General features: G+C 67.9%; 4 protein-coding genes across 8 annotated transcripts; 1 reads left to right on the top strand and 3 right to left on the bottom strand.

Annotated features, from left to right (window-relative positions):
- Window positions 1–19: 19 nt before the first annotated feature.
- ILK (integrin linked kinase) lies at window positions 20–5,863 on the top strand. Of its 5 annotated transcripts, none has more exons than XM_041401154.1 (13): window positions 20–141; window positions 1,658–1,751; window positions 2,587–2,752; window positions 3,052–3,147; window positions 3,238–3,334; window positions 3,436–3,519; window positions 3,625–3,710; window positions 3,919–4,028; window positions 4,273–4,400; window positions 4,504–4,625; window positions 4,707–4,806; window positions 4,883–5,013; window positions 5,249–5,863. In XM_041401154.1, the coding sequence occupies exons 2-13, from the start codon at window positions 1,663–1,665 to the stop codon at window positions 5,396–5,398; spliced, it is 1,359 nt and encodes a 452-aa protein (XP_041257088.1). In that variant the 5' UTR covers window positions 20–141; window positions 1,658–1,662; the 3' UTR covers window positions 5,399–5,863. The 5 variants fall into 5 exon arrangements, with proteins under 5 accessions (XP_041257088.1, XP_041257091.1, XP_041257092.1 ...); XM_041401157.1 differs by having other exon boundaries at window positions 55–178; XM_041401155.1 differs by lacking the exon at window positions 20–141 and adding an exon at window positions 428–960.
- Window positions 5,864–6,341: 478 nt separating this feature from the next.
- Window positions 6,342–7,799, bottom strand: TAF10 (TATA-box binding protein associated factor 10). The gene is given in 5 exon segments (XM_041401173.1): window positions 6,342–6,503; window positions 6,963–7,077; window positions 7,182–7,246; window positions 7,399–7,646; window positions 7,649–7,799. Coding segments are annotated over 5 exon segments (621 nt in total). The 5' UTR covers window positions 7,752–7,799; the 3' UTR covers window positions 6,342–6,413.
- Window positions 7,800–7,949: 150 nt separating this feature from the next.
- Window positions 7,950–13,553, bottom strand: LOC121334227 (tripeptidyl-peptidase 1-like). The gene is made up of 13 exons (XM_041401172.1): window positions 13,486–13,553; window positions 12,991–13,080; window positions 12,767–12,906; window positions 12,545–12,695; window positions 12,144–12,265; window positions 11,628–11,812; window positions 11,221–11,419; window positions 9,826–10,014; window positions 9,655–9,727; window positions 9,333–9,453; window positions 9,067–9,225; window positions 8,861–8,998; window positions 7,950–8,239 (listed from the first exon to the last, which is right to left on the bottom strand). The coding sequence occupies exons 1-13, from the start codon at window positions 13,494–13,496 to the stop codon at window positions 8,099–8,101; spliced, it is 1,719 nt and encodes a 572-aa protein (XP_041257106.1). The 5' UTR covers window positions 13,497–13,553; the 3' UTR covers window positions 7,950–8,098.
- Window positions 13,554–13,581: 28 nt separating this feature from the next.
- LOC121334237 (tripeptidyl-peptidase 1-like) lies at window positions 13,582–14,668 on the bottom strand. The gene is made up of 4 exons (XM_041401190.1): window positions 14,611–14,668; window positions 14,116–14,205; window positions 13,892–14,031; window positions 13,582–13,820 (listed from the first exon to the last, which is right to left on the bottom strand). The coding sequence occupies exons 1-4, from the start codon at window positions 14,619–14,621 to the stop codon at window positions 13,582–13,584; spliced, it is 480 nt and encodes a 159-aa protein (XP_041257124.1). The 5' UTR covers window positions 14,622–14,668.
- Window positions 14,669–15,430: the final 762 nt, after the last annotated feature.

The raw sequence follows: 15,430 nt of genomic DNA, 5'->3' as shown, positions 1-15,430 counted from the left end.
CTGCCCCGCCCGCTGCCGTGTGGCGGCACCGCGGCCCGTGCGGGTTCCGGCCGGCAGGGGGCGCGCTCTCGGGCGGAGCCCCCGCGCCGTCCCGCGCCCGCCGCAGCCGCCGCCCTGCGGAGCCGCCGGGACACGCACCCGGTAACGGCGGGACGGCACCGGCACCGAGCGGGGACAGGTTGGGGAGGCCGCGAGTGCGGCTGCGGGCGACCCGAAGCGGGGGCAGGGCCGGACGGAGCCCTGCCGGAGCCGGAGCCGGAGCCGGAGGTTGGGGTACAGGGGAGGGCTGGGGGGAACAGGGAAGGGTTCGGGGTACAGGTAAGGGATCGGGGGTACAGGGTAGGGTTGGGGGTACAGGGCAGGGCTGGGGGCTGAAGGGGAGGGCTGGGGGGAACAGGGTAGGGTTGGGGGTACAGGGGAGGGTTGGGGGTACAGGGGAGGGACTGATGGGGCCGCAGGGCAGAGCGGGGCCCTCGCAGCTGGTTTGGGGTGACACGGTGGAACTGCGTCTCCACATCCCGTCCCCTACCCCGGGTGCTGAGCAGGCCGAGGGGGGCACTTGGCCATCCGGGCAGGGCTGGGGCCGGTTGGCCCGGCGGGGCTGGGTGGGGGCCGGTGGGTGACAGGGGGACACAGTCCCGGGCCGAGCAGGGGACAGGGTGGGGCCAGGATGGGGTGTCATCGCTGCGGTGTGGGGTCCCACAGGGCCGGGACTAGTGTGGCGTGTCCTGGGGACCCCTTTTCATGAGGTGCCCCCAAATGGGTGGGGGATAAATATTGTCTGGGAGTGTGGGTGTTCTGGTGCCGAGACAGGGCCAGTGCTGCAGTGGGCATGCTGGGGCCGTTCTGGGCTGTATGAGACCCTGGCAAAAATCGAGTTCTGCATCCCACCCCTCTGGAGCTGCCTGGGGCAAGGGGTGCAGGCAGGGTCCTGGGGGACAGCTGCAGTGCTGGCAGCTGGTGAGGGTCCCGCTGTGTCTGGGTGGGCATGAGGTCCAGGGGCATCCTCCAGCAGCAGGCTTGAGCCCCAGTGAGTGCATGTTGGGCTGTCATATTCAGTGTGACTGTCCCCACACTGCGAGACTCGCTGCATGTCCCTGCTCAGCATCACAGACCACCGGGCAGCGGGTCCCACGCTCGCAGCCGGGGGCTCAGGGGGACGTGGGGAGCAGGAGGGAGCTCAGTGCCTGGCTCTGAGCTAGGGTGTCCATGGATCCTCCATGTCCATGGGGTCCTCCATGCACGAGGCTTTGGGGTCCCGCTTTCTGAGCGTGGCCCATGCCAGGCCCAGCCAAGCGGGTCAGGAGGGTCACGGGGCTGCAGGATCCCATGCCAGGGATGCTGAGCTACCCCAGCCTCACTGCCTCCCAGAGCTGTGGGCACCGGGGCCGGCTGTGCCTGGTGATAAGCCCGGGGGTGCCAGCTTGGCTTCCTGTGGGTGGCCACGGCCCCGCTGGAGTCACCCGGGATCTTCCCCTTGGGCTGCGGGTCCGGCTCCAGCCCAGACCTCAGCCTGCCTGCGGCTTCCTGGAGAGCTGCAGGGACGGGGCGGGAGGGATCAGGGATGGGGCGGGAGGCTCCTGTACTGCTGTTCCAGGGCCCTCCCCGCCGAGGGGGGTCAGGGTCCCCATGTCCTTACCCACGTCCCCCCCTGCAGCTGCCATGGATGACATCTTCACACAGTGCCGGGAGGGCAACGCGGTGGCCGTGCGGCTGTGGCTGGACAACACCGAGAACGACCTCAACCAGGGGTGAGCGGGCTCTGCGGGGCTGGGGGCCGTGCTGGGCGCTGGTTTCCGCCCAGGGAAACCTTCCCTCTCGGTGGAAAGGCAGGGGGCAGATGGCAGGACGCAGCTCCTCCCCGCTGGAGGAAGTTACCGCATCGCTGAGGCACGAGGCCAAACATCCTCTGGCCACTTCCTCACGGCCACAGCCGGGGATCAGCTGGGCTGGGGCTGCCTCCCCTGTCCCCGTGGTGGCGGCTGTGCCCGCTGACCTTATCCTTGTGTCCTCATCCCTCTCTGGGGGGCACCATGGCAGATGTGGGACACGGCTGGGACCACTGGGCTGGGAGCTGTGGGGGCCACGCTGTGTGCCCAGGGGTCTGCTCCCCACAGCCCGTTTGAGGGGTCCTGCAGGACCGTGGGGTTCAGCGTGTGCTCACAGCCATTCAGGAGCCACGACTGTTCTGTGCCGGGTAGCCCCTGCCTGCAGGGTCGTGGTGGTGACAAATGGGGTCTGCTGAGGCAGCGGGCTGGAGCGGGGCTGAGACTGGGGGGAGCCTGGGCTGGAGGGCAGCTGGGGCTGCAGCAGCCCCTTTGCCAGTTCCTGATCTCCATTTAAGGCCTGGCTGCCACCTCCTCCCTTACTTGGTCATGGAGTGGGGGGATGGGGACAGGATCCAGCTGTGATTCAGCCTTGGAGGAGACAGGATTTGGCCTGGGCCGGTGGGGCCCTCGTGGGGGTGGGAGTGGGATGGATGTTCAACCCCGTCCCTTCGTCCCTGCCGCTGGTGTTTTGAGAATGATGCCAGTGGTGCCTGGGCCAGGGGGCTACAGCTGAGCAGAGCCCCGTGCCACCCTGCAGGGACGACCATGGGTTCAGCCCCCTGCACTGGGCCTGCCGCGAGGGCCGCTCCAACGTGGTGGACATGCTCATCATGCGCGGCGCCCGCATCAACGTCATGAACCGCGGCGATGACACCCCGCTGCACCTGGCCGCCAGCCACGGCCACCGGGACATCGTGCAGAAGGTACCTGTCCCCAGTGCCAGCACCTGCCCCTCCCCACCCCATGTGTAGCCCTCCACACTGCCCTGTCACCTGTCAGGAACACCCGGCATCCCCCCAGCACCCCTGAGCTCCCCACTCCTCACAAACTCCCTCGAAATCCCTCTGAGCCCCGCATCAGTTCAGCTCCCTCCCTGCAGCTCCCATTGTGCTGCCCCTGCGTCCCCCAGGGCAAGGCACAAGGAGGATGAGGGCTGTCTGGGGATCTTGCCTGGGCTTGCAGGGACAGTCCTGGGCTCACAGGGACTGTCCTGTGTCCCCAGCTGATGCAGTTCAAAGCAGACATCAATGCAGTGAATGAGCACGGGAACACACCGCTGCACTATGCCTGCTTCTGGGGACATGAGCAGGTGGCTGAGGTGAGTGGCAGCACGGGCAGGAGGAGAGCGGGGTGCTAGTGGGACTGAGGGGAGATCACAAACCACAGTCCTTGCTCCCTGTTCCCACAGGACCTGGTGGGCAGCGGGGCCCTGGTCAGCATTGCTAACAAATATGGTGAGACCCCCACAGACAAGGCCAAGACGCCACTGAGAGAGGTCCTGAAAGGTACGAGGGTCCCTCAGGACCCCACAACTGACACAGCCTCCAGCCAGCCACAGCAGGCTCTGGGTGCCACCCTCCTCCTCCTCCTCTTCCCCCCTCTGCAGAGCGTGCTGAGAAGCTGGGCCAGAGCCTCACCAAGATCCCCTACAAGGACACCTTCTGGAAGGGCACAACCCGCACCCGGCCCAGTAAGGACTGGGGGTCCCTTGGGGGGTGCCATGGGTTCCCTGTGCCCTGCTGGCACTGCCTCCTGGAGCCAGCAGCCATAGGCATTCATCCCCCTTCCACTGTAGGGAATGGGACCCTGAACAAACTCGCTGGGATTGACTTCAAACAGCTGAGCCTGAGCCACAAACTGAACGAGAACCAGTCGGGAGAGGTGGGTCCCTCTCACCCCCGGGTGGGCGCTGTCCAGTGCACACCGCTGCGTCCTGGCCCTCCGGGAGGGAGCTCCTCCCCAGCTCAGGGGGCTCCCTTCTCATGGTGGATCCTTGGTCCCATGGGCTCCAGAGCCCCACACAGGGGCCTGCGAGTGCTGGGGGCTCTGCACCCTTTTCACAGTGCCTGTGTCTCTGCTCCTCCTGCAGCTGTGGAAGGGGCGCTGGCAGGGCAATGACATCGTCATCAAAATGCTGAAGATCCGGGACTGGACGACGCGAAAGAGCCGGGACTTCAACGAGGAGTACCCAAAGCTGCGGTGAGCGCTGCACCTGGCATGCGCCTGGGATCCCCACCAGGATTTGACCAGGCCACTCCAGCACCTTCTCAGGGCCAGCAGCAGCTCTCAGAGTATGGGGCAGGCAGGAGCCTCCCAGCTCTGCGGGGCCAGGAACGCTCCAGGGTGGTGGCCAAGGGCTGGGAGGCCCTGGGTGATGGCAAAGGGCAGATGAGTGGGTGCAGGCAGCCCCTTCCTGTTCTTAGGGCTGGCACTTCTCTTGCAGGATCTTTTCCCACCCCAATGTGCTGCCGGTGCTGGGTGCCTGCCAGGCCCCTCCAGCTCCTCACCCCATTGTCATCAGCCATTGGATGCCCTACGGCTCCCTGTACAACGTCCTGCACGAGGGAACCAGTGAGTGCTGGGGGATGATGGTGTGTTTGGGGGCAGCAGGGGCCTCTCCAGCCACAGCCCTGGCTGGGCTTAGGGTGGGTTGACCCCATCACCCCCTTCCCAGATTTTGTGGTGGACCAGATGCAGGCGGTGAAGTTTGCCTTCGATATCGCGCGGGGCATGGCCTTCCTGCACACGCTGGAGCCCCTCATCCCACGGCACCACCTCAACAGCCGCAGCGTCATGGTGAGTGGGGCACAGCCCCTCTCCCAGGGCAGGGGGGCTCTCCGGGCAGGGGAGCTCCTACTGACAGCCTGCTGTCCCCAGATCGATGAGGACATGACGGCACGGATCAGCATGGCCGACGTCAAGTTCTCCTTCCAGTGCCCGGGGCGGATGTACGCCCCGGCCTGGGTGGCCCCCGAAGGTGAGTGCCCCGTTCCCAGCCCCCCCAGGCTGGCCCCCTCACCCCCAGTCCCACTCAGCCCCCAGCCATCCCCCAGCCCTGCAGAAGAAACCAGAGGAGATCAACCGGCGCTCGGCTGACATGTGGAGCTTCGCGGTGCTGCTGTGGGAGCTGGTGACACGTGAGGTGCCCTTCGCTGACCTGTCCAACATGGAGATTGGTATGAAGGTGAGGGGGTGGAGGGGCAGAGGAACTGATCTGGGTCACAGTTAGGGGAGAAGTTCTGGCCATTGAGGGTGGTGAGGCCCCGGCATGGGTTGCCCAGAGAACTTTGGCTGCTCCATCCCTGGAAATGCTTAAGGCCAGCTTGGAGGGGGTGTGGAACCACCTGGCAGGTGGAAGGTGTCCCTGCCTCTGGGGGCAGGGTCCCAGTCCTGACTCTGGCTCCTCTTCTTGCTTGCAGGTAGCGCTGGAGGGGCTGCGTCCCACCATCCCCCCTGGCATCTCCCCCCACATCTGCAAACTGATGAAGATCTGCATGAACGAGGACCCAGCCAAGCGCCCCAAGTTCGACATGATCGTGCCCATCCTGGAGAAGATGCAGGAGAAGTAGAGAGGAGGCGCCTCCCCCCTCCAGTGCTGCCTTGCGCCCCCCGCCACCCCCAAGTGCCTTTAGCCCTCGAGCCAGGGGGAGCAGAGGACACCCCTGACCCTGAGCCAGCCACGGACACACGGTACAGATGGCACTGCCTGCGCCGGAGCGCTGCAGGCTCCGGACCCCCGCCCAGGGCAGCCCTAACCCAGCCTCTGGGCAGCCCCCGGCCCAGTGCAGCCCCCCTACCCCAGGGCACGGCGTGTGGCTTGGCCCTGCTGCTGGGGGATGGGGCTGTGGGGCCCCCTGTCCCCCTTGCTGGCCAAAGCCCAAGCCAGGACTCAGCCCCCCAAGGCTGGGGGGGAAGGGGCAGGCCAGGAGAGGCCACCTGTGGTGCCCAGCACTGCCCCCGCTTCGCGCTTCACTGGCCACTTCCCTCTGGCCCCACAATGGCCACTGGCAACCAAATAAACTTTTGGTATGGAATCAGCTGCTGGGGTACAGGGTGTGGGAATGAGGGGGGTTGGTTGTGACTGGGGGGCTGGGACTCACAGGGCATGTCTAGGACTGAGGGTGAGGTTGGATTGATATGGTGCTGCCTGGCAGCCCACAGAGCCCTGGGCACGAATCACCACCCACAGCACTCCTCTGGTGCCCAGCACAGGCAGGGTACAGGTACAGGGCCCCCTCGGGAGGTGCCTGGTGCAGGAGGGGTGGGCTCAGGGTCCCATCCCTGGCTCCATTTCTAGTGCTGCCTGTGCAGCCCCCAGGGTATTCCCTGTGGGAGACAAGGGGCAGTTTAGGGAAGAAGGAGGAGGAAGAGTGCTGGGTAGTTCCTGTCCCCTAACCCCACTCTGCTCCAGCACTGTCGGGAGCACCGAGCCCCCTGTGACCAGCAGAGTGGGGTGAGCATGTGGAGGACCAGGGCCAGCGTTTGTGGATGCAGGACAGGAGCAAGGCTGCCTTCCCACAAAACCCTGCGAGGTGTTTAATGGCACCAACACAACCCCTGCAAACTGCCCAAGCTCCCCATGCTCTACGTGAAGTAATGTGGCTTCTTCACATTGATGCCATACTCGGCCAGCGCCGGCGTCAGGTCCTCCATGGTCAGCGTGTACTTCTTGTCCTGGGGGGGACACGGGGCAGGCGGTCACAGCAGGGACAGCCGGGGCTCTGGCACCCCCCAGGGTGCACGGACAGGCGTGTCCCACTCCCAGAGGAGCTGCTGGGCAGCACTGGGGCATTCCCAGCTCCCCACGTTCTGTTGCTCTGTGCCCTCAGGCATCCCCAGACACCTAGCATCAAATGCCATTGGCCTTGCAGAGCCCCCGAGCCCCAGATATGGCACTAGGAGGCTCCCCAGGACCCCTCACTCCAGCTGCTCCCCAAGCTCAGAGCTGCAGCCACTGCTGGGGTGGGGGGGCACCAAAGTGTGCCCACAAGCTCCATGCCCCCCTCGTGTCCCTGCCAGCCCCTCCCCACCTGCAGGGACCACCGTAAGCCTGGCAGGTTCTGGGATTTCTGCACCCCATGTTCCTGCACTCGCTGGCTGCAGGCTCAGCCCCGCTTCCCTCCGTGCCCTCACCTTGCTCTTGCTGCGGGAGCTGCCCGAGGCCGTGCCCTTCATTTTGCAGTGCTGCAGCGCGTCGTTGGCGATGTCTGAGATGAACTTCTGTGCCGCCAGCGAGATCAGGCGGATTCTGCGGGACAGGCACCGTGTCGGCGAGGCAGCAGGGGTGCGTGGGCCCCTCTGCCGGACCCCTGTGGGGTTCCTGCGACTCCCCCCCGCCTTGCGGCCACTCACATGCGGGGGTCCGAGGCCTCAAACCCTGCCCGGTTCAGGTAATACCCTGTGACGGCGTCCGGGATCTGGGAAGGCAAGAGTTGGAACAGCTCCACGGCGGGGCGGGAGCGTTTCCACATCCTGTATCCCGCCGCACGGGAGCCGCCCCGCATCCCCGTCCGTGGGACCTGCCCCGTGCCCCGTCCCGTCCCACAGCAGCCGCCCTGTGTGCCGGTACCGTGGGCGTGTAGTCCTCCAGCTGCATGAGGAAGTCCACGAGCGGCGTGGTGGACACCACGGGCTTCACGTCGCCGTTGGCGGCGGGCGGCACGTACACGCCGTTGGACATGGCCCCGTCCGGGGGGGCGGCCACGGCCGCGGACACCGGCACTACGGGACAGCACGGTCAGCGCCAGGAACCCCGCAGGCCGCGCCGGCAACGCGGGACAGCGCGCTCAGCGGGACCCGTGACACCCCGGGCCAGAGCGGCCCAGGGCGGCCCGCGGGGCCCAGCGCCCGCCGCCCCCAACGCGACTCACCNGGAGCCGCCGGAGCCGCGGGCGCGGGGTCGGGATCGGCGCTGCCGCTCATGGTCCCCGGCACCAGCCTCCGCTCCGCGCCTGCGCGCGCCACGCCGCTCGATTGGCCCCGCGGCTCCTCCGCCCCGCCCCTCTCGACGGCCCATTGGCCCTGCCGGGTTCCCGCCCCGCCCCATATTGGTCCCGCCCTCCGGCGCTCATCGCTCCGCACTCCCCCTGGCGCTGGCGCGGGCACAAACAAAGACGGTGGGCGGGGCTTCGCGCGTTTATTGCCCCGCCCCCGCCCCGCCCCCTTTCCGCGGCGCTCGCGGCCCGGTGCCGCTGCCCGCTCCCGGCGCCGGTCACAGGTCCGCTCCCGCTGCCGCTGTTCGGCCCCGCTGTCTGCTCCCGCTGTCCTGGTCAGCGCGGCCCTAGCGCCCGCAGCAGGCGCGGGAAGTTGGGGGTGCCCCAGCCCGTGACCGGGTCCCAGGCGGGGGTGGCGCAGAAGCCCTGGCCCTGCACGGTGCCGTCCAGGCACGACAGGTGGCAGCCCTGGATCACCTGCGGGGACCAGCCTCAGTACGGGGGCTCGGGGCCGCCCCCCGAGTCTCGGGACAGCGACCTCCGGAGCACAGGAGCCCCACACAGCCCTGGGACAGGAGCCCGGGGCACAGGGACCATGCGGGACAGGGGTACCGTGGCCACAGGGACCCTGCCCGCAGTCCCCGGGAACCCGGGACAGCCGTCCCTGGCACAGGAATCCCAGGGACAGGGACCCCCACAACACCCCCCATGGCACAGGGTCCCCTCCGGACACTGGCAACATGGAACAGCATGCTCAGCTGGGCCTTGGGACTGCTGCAGTCACTGGACGCTGCTGCCCTGGCCACACAAGAGGACCCACCCCACAAAGCTCACAGGAGCCCGTGGGGACCCCAGGACACCCCTCCCACGGGAAGGCTACAGGGACAGGAGGACACTGCTGGTCCTGCCCCAGCCACAGTGCTGGCAGCAGGAGCCGCAGGACAGCCCCCTCAGCCCCCAGCCCAGCCCTGGCAGCACACATGCCTTCCCAGCCCCAGGGACAGACCCACCCCAGGCCTCAGCCCAACACTTCAGGACACCCAAAGTCCCCTCAGCCCCAGCACAGCCCCTCCAGCGCCCGTGCCCTGCCCCACTCACATCATAGAATGCATCACCATGCCCTTGCTTCTGCAGCTGGTAGAGCGCAGGGTTGAGGAAGCCCAGCGGTGCCAGCCCCCGCTGCAGGCGCCGGTCGTTGATCAGTGCCACCATGCCCGCCACCACCGGCGTGGACGCCTGCGTGGGCACAACCCCTGAGCCCAGGGCCCCGCCGCGCCGCAGGGAGCAGGGGCTGAGCTCCTTACCGAGGTCCCCGACACCCAGGGCAGCGGGATGCGGTTCGTCACCACCCAGTAGTTGTCAGAGAGCGCAGCCAGGTCGGGGTACGCGCGGCCGCTGCTGTTGTAGTAGGAGCTGGGCGGCAGCTTCGAGGCCGAGCGCAGGAAACGCCCGACAGCAGCGGCCTGGGGACGGCACGGCCCGTGGGCATCCCCAAACCTGAATCCCAAATCCTCCCCGAGCCCAACCCTAACCCTGCAGCCCCCAGCCTGGCAGCGCAGGGGTCCCTCACCTGGTACTCAGGCATGGGGAAGATGTTGCTGAAGCCGCCCCCGCTGATGTAATCTGTCACCTCCTCTGTCACCAGGAAGGGGTTCTTGAAGGACGTGCCACCCACAGTGGTGACGTAGGGGCTAGGGAGACGGGGACACTGCAGGTGGGCACAGCAGCCACCGACAGCCACCTCTGGTAGCACAACCTCGCCCCACAAAGCCAACCAACCCCCGGGGCTGCACAGGCTGCAGCTCTGGGGTCTGCAGGCGCGCTGCTGAGGACCCCCGGTGACCCTGCAGGGGCTCAGACCCCGCGGGGCTGCGCTGACCCCTCGCGCCCACCTGGAGGCCGGGAAGCTGGGCCGGAACGTGTGGTTCCCGCTGTGCTCCCGCCGACAGCCAGCTCCCTCGTCACCTGCCGACACAGGAACAGGTGACGGGTGCCCACGGCACCCCAGGCAGCCCTGCCCACCCCGCTCGGTGCTCCAGCTCGGCGTGGCAGCCCCGGCCCACCTGAGGCGAACAGGATGGTGAGGCCGCGGGCCGCCGCCTTCATGAGCTCGGTGTTGACGCGCTCCATGTAGGCGTAGGACAGGCTGTCCTCGTCGTCCCCGTAGCTCACCGAGTGCACCCAGGGCACCGCTGACATGTTGCTGAGCAGCAGCAGCCAGGCCAAGAAGGGTTCCTGGCTCTCATGGCGCCCTGCAAGGACATCGGGGAAGGGACACGAGGGATAGTTCCTCCAACATCAGGGATGGGGGACAGCGCGAGGAGCCCTGCCTCATCAGCACCAGCACCTTCCTACGCAGGGCAGCCCCACGTGCTCCTTCCTGTGGGCCACGGAGTCACAGCACAGCCGGCCTGGAGCTCCGTGAGCTCATCCTGGGGCTCCTCACATTGCACGGCACCGAGCTTCAGCTCAGCCCATGGCGTTGGCAAGAGGGCCATCATTAGCCCACGACAGGGGGGTACACTCACACCCCTCTCCAAGACTCTGCCCCAGGGCTGCAGCCACATGGGCACCTGTGGACCCAGCGGGGCCTCAGCTCCTCCTCTGGCAACAGGTCCCAGCAGAGTGGTGCAGGTGCCACCTCCACACATTCCACCTGCCAGGTCCCTCCCTGCCCTCCAGCCCTCTCCACTGGGAGGGGAGCAGAGCCCCAGCCTCCCCCACTCACTCTCAGTCACCTCTGTCACTGCACTTGCACCCTTCCCACACAGCAACTGTGTGAGGGTGGAGGGAAGGGCAGCGCTCGTCTGCTGTCACTGTCGCCATCGGGCAGGGCCACTGTCCCTGTGGCACTCACCTGCTCAGCCAGTTCCCAATCTGGGACAGGGACACTGCCCCTAGCACTGTGCCCTGTTTGTGTTTGTGCAGGCTGTTTGGCAATTTGTTTTCCTAAATGTCCTCACTCTCCCTCATCTGCTCCACTGGGAGACTCGTGGGTGGGAGCTCATCTGCAGCAGAGCTGAAAACCCCAGGGGAGGAGGGATGTGCCCTCTTTCATGGGACTGAGCAGGGCAGCTGCTCTGCATGATGCCAACAATGAAATCCCTGCTTCAGGATACTCTGGACGTTGAGGGTTCACAGAGTCCAAAGTCACTACACACAGCAGGAGTGATGTTCCCAGGAGCTGGGAATGCGGTGCCAGCTCTGACTTGGGGAGCACGCAGGGTGCACCCTCAGAGCAGCTGGGAAAGCACCTGGAGCTGTACTATGGCCAGATGTCTGCACAGCCCTGCAAGCTCTCCCCTCGCTCCTCTGAGCACTCTCCTCTCCCGTTCCAGCCCTCTCCCTCGCACCTCCAAGTGTTCCCTTCCTGATCCGGGCACTGCCCCTCCTCCCTCCGGGTGCTCTCCTTCCCCCTCCAGGTGCTCCCCCTGCCCCTCGGGGCTCTTTCCCAGTACCTGCGTTGCTGAAGACCCAGGTGGAGACATTGGCACCTGTGCTCATGATGTATTCCACGTCCAGGCTGGCCTCCAGCCCGGCTTTGCCACGGCCCTGATGTCCCACCACCCGGTCCACCTGCGTGCGGTGGGCAAAGCCACTGCCAAAGAGCTCCATGAACTCAGCCAGGTCAGCTTGGTGGAAGTACTGCTCCAGAAACTGTGGGACACAGAGGGACAGGCTGTCTCCATTCGAAAAAACAAGGCAATATTTTGATCCTGACGGAGGACATTGCCCAGCACGGGTCTGTGCTACACCGGGCGCACCATCAGCCACCAAGGGACACCCAGCTGTCCCAAGACCCCCAGAGCAGCACCAATCCCTCGGACTGCCACAGCACACGGGCCTCCGAGCGGGCAGTGGTTACCTGTGCACAGGCCTGGCTGTTGTTGGGCAGGAGCCCCACGTCCCCCCCCGTCATGTTGTATCTCTGGCGCAGGACGGCCGGTGTCACGCCCAGGTGGAACGACGCTCGTGCCAGCTGTGGGTCCTTCCTGGCCCTGGCTCTGCTGCCTGCCTTGCGCTCCGTGGGGAACCGGTGCATCCCACCCACTGCGGCACAGCCCAGCGGGACGGGAGAGGCTGTCAGGGCGCAGAGCCCTGGCAAGGCAGGACAGAGCCCTTGGGCTCTCCATCACTGTCCCCACTTCTACATGGGCAGGCCAACAGTAGGGCTTGGATTGCCCAGCCATGCAGCCCTGGGCTGGGGAAGAGCCTCTTCAGCCTTCCAGGCTGAGCCACAGCCTCAGCCTGGCACCCCCTGCGCTTTTTGTGGGACGGTCACTGGATCCCACGGAACAGGGATCTGCAGGAGCGAGGTCTGCCCCCCCAGAAGCAGCTGCACCTGCATTCCGCAGCCTCACCTCCCCCAGGTGGGACGTACCGAAGTCCAGGTGCTCGGCGAGCTCTGCGGGGACAGTGTAGGGCAGCGGGGACCGCACCACGCTGCGCTGGCCCTGCACGTACCGGTGGAACTCGGCCCCGGGGAGCAGGCGCTCGGCCGTGCTGCAACACAGGGACAGCCGCTGTGGGATGGGACAGTGCTGGGACACAGGGACAGCCGCCACAGGACAGGACAGGGCTGGGAGAGAGGGACAGCCACTGCCAAGTGGGACAGCACTAGGACACAGGGACTGCCACCACAGGGCTGGGAGAGAGGGACAGCCACTGTTGAGTGGAAATGCACTGCAACACAGGGACAGCCACCACTGGATGGGACAGTAGTGAGACACAGGGACAGCCACCACAAGGCCAGCAGAGCCAGTTCCAGCCCTCAGAGCTCACCTTGCAGGCAGGTAACACTCCAGAAAGTCAAGGGTGGTGACACTCCGGCAGTCCTCTACACCATGGCCTTGCAGCCACTTCAGAACTGTCATCAGTGTGGCTGGGGAAGGCTGGACCAAGTCCCTGACCTGCTCCAGGGACAGGTACTGCCCTGGGAGGCACAGAGGGTTAGATCCCCTCACAGCCCCCGGGGGTCTAGGGCCTCGGGGCTGTGGCCGTTACCGTATCGCGGGGACCGAGGGTCCGAGACGGCCTGGACCAGGCGGGCGAGCTGGGCAGTGCCGCGCTGCCGCAGCGCGAAGGTCAGCTGCACCGGGTGCCCGGCACCCACACGGCCGGCGTGGGCCCAGCCGGGGGGCACGCTGCAGGGCGGGTGGTGAGCGGGGCCAGCACCGGCACCTCAGGCTGGCCCGGCCCGGCCCGGCCCGGCCCTGCCCCGGACCTACCGGAACGGCTGATCCCGCTCCAGCGCCAGCCCCGAGGCGCAGCTCCAGGCGGCCGCACACAGCGCCAGCACGGCGGGGATCCCGCAACACCTGCAAAGGGCTCAGGGGAGCACAGGCAATGGCACAGCCGTGGGGAACCGGGACCGACCGGGACCGAGCCCGAAGCCCGTCTGACTACGCCTTAGCCCGGGTCTGGGGAGCCCCTCCGGAGCTCCCCGAGTCCCAGCACCGGGGAGCCTGTCCGAGCCTGTTACCCTGCCACTGGGGAGCCCCGCCTGACCCGCGAGCCCGCACCACCGGGGAACCCCGCCTGACCCCCGGTCCCTGTCCCCACCGCCACCCGGGAGCCCCACGGACACCCGGAGCCTCCGTCACCCTGCGGTCCCCATCGCCGCCGGGGCCGCAAGGCGCCCCCGCCCCGCTACCGCCCCCACCGAGGGGTGTCCCGGTGTCCCCGTGCCCCCGGGCCGGGGTGCCCCGCTCGGTGCCCGTTACCCCCGCGCCATGCCGCCGTGCCGCCCGGTCACGTGTGCTGCGAGCGCGTGACTCCCGCCACGTGGGGACACCAAAACAGCGGCCACGTGATGAACGTCAGGTGGTGGGCGGAGCCGCGGCACCGGCACCGGCGGGGACTCGGGGTGGGCCCGGACCGGACCGGACCGGCACCGGCACGGCACCGGCACCGGCACCGTAACACTCCAGAAAGTCAAGGGTGGTGACACTCCGGCAGTCCTCTACACCATGGCCTTGCAGCCACTTCAGAACTGTCATCAGTGTGGCTGGGGAAGGCTGGACCAAGTCCCTGACCTGCTCCAGGGACAGGTACTGCCCTGGGAGGCACAGAGGGTTAGATCCCCTCACAGCCCCCGGGGGTCTAGGGCCTCGGGGCTGTGGCCGTTACCGTATCGCGGGGACCGAGGGTCCGAGACGGCCTGGACCAGGCGGGGGAGCTGGGCAGTGCCGCGCTGCCGCAGCGCGAAGGTCAGCTGCACCGGGTGCCCGGCACCCACACGGCCGGCGTGGGCCCAGCCGGGGGGCACGCTGCAGGGCGGGTGGTGAGCGGGGCCAGCACCGGCACCTCAGGCTGGCCCGGCCCGGCCCGGCCCGGCCCTGCCCCGGACCTACCGGAACGGCTGATCCCGCTCCAGCGCCAGCCCCGAGGCGCAGCTCCAGGCGGCCGCACACAGCGCCAGCACGGCGGGGATCCCGCAACACCTGCAAAGGGCTCAGGGGAGCACAGGCAATGGCACAGCCGTGGGGAACCGGGACCGACCGGGACCGAGCCCGAAGCCCGTCTGACTACGCCTTAGCCCGGGTCTGGGGAGCCCCTCCGGAGCTCCCCGAGTCCCAGCACCGGGGAGCCTGTCCGAGCCTGTTACCCTGCCACTGGGGAGCCCCGCCTGACCCGCGAGCCCGCACCACCGGGGAACCCCGCCTGACCCCCGGTCCCTGTCCCCACCGCCACCCGGGAGCCCCACGGACACCCGGAGCCTCCGTCACCCTGCGGTCCCCATCGCCGCCGGGGCCGCAAGGCGCCCCCGCCCCGCTACCGCCCCCACCGAGGGGTGTCCCGGTGTCCCCGTGCCCCCGGGCCGGGGTGCCCCGCTCGGTGCCCGTTACCCCCGCGCCATGCCGCCGTGCCGCCCGGTCACGTGTGCTGCGAGCGCGTGACTCCCGCCACGTGGGGACACCAAAACAGCGGCCACGTGATGAACGTCAGGTGGTGGGCGGAGCCGCGGCACCGGCACCGGCGGGGGCTCGGGGTGGGCCCGGACCGGACCGGACCGGCACCGGCACGGCACCGGCACCGGCACCGGCACCGGCACCGGCACCGGCACCGGCACCGGCACCGGCGTGGGCCCGGACCGGACCGGACCGGCACCGGCACCGGCACCGGCATCGGCATCGGCATCGGCACCGGCACCGGCACCGGCACCGGCACCCGCACCCGCACCTGCACCCGCACCGGCACCTGCACCCGCACCCGCTCCGGCGGGGACTCGGGGCGGCGGGGCGAGACCGTGCCGGCACCGGCACCGGCGAGAGGCGGCTCACGCACGGCCCTGGCCGCCCCCCGTTCTCTCCGCCCGTCTCCCGGCGCGGTGCGCACATTTCCCGGCGGAAGGGCTCGGACGGGGCGTTCCGAGGGTTCCGTGTCGGGCTCCCTGCGGGGCTGATGGTCCCGGGCGGCTGGGCGGGCGGAGAGCCCCTCTGAGGCTGGGGGTCCCGCTCGGGGTCCGTGCAGGGGTCAGGGGTCCGTGCAGGAGGGGCTGCTGGCAGTACCGCAGGAGATACACAAAAATTAACAACCATTAGCGAACATCAACTCCAGACACCACCCCTCGAATAGCAGACCAGGCACTAAGAACTTCGACACTTGGGACCAATGAACAGTGAACCAATGAATTTCTATGTGTTTTGACTGTATAAAATATGTGGA

The sequence above is a fragment of the Onychostruthus taczanowskii genome, unplaced genomic scaffold, assembly GCF_017590055.1.
Source record: "Onychostruthus taczanowskii isolate IOZ18803 unplaced genomic scaffold, ASM1759005v1 scaffold187, whole genome shotgun sequence".
In the NCBI taxonomy this organism is placed as follows: domain Eukaryota; kingdom Metazoa; phylum Chordata; class Aves; order Passeriformes; family Passeridae; genus Onychostruthus; species Onychostruthus taczanowskii.
The sequence above is the reverse complement of the archived record's forward strand: the minus strand, read 5'-3'. Positions and strand labels throughout refer to the sequence as shown.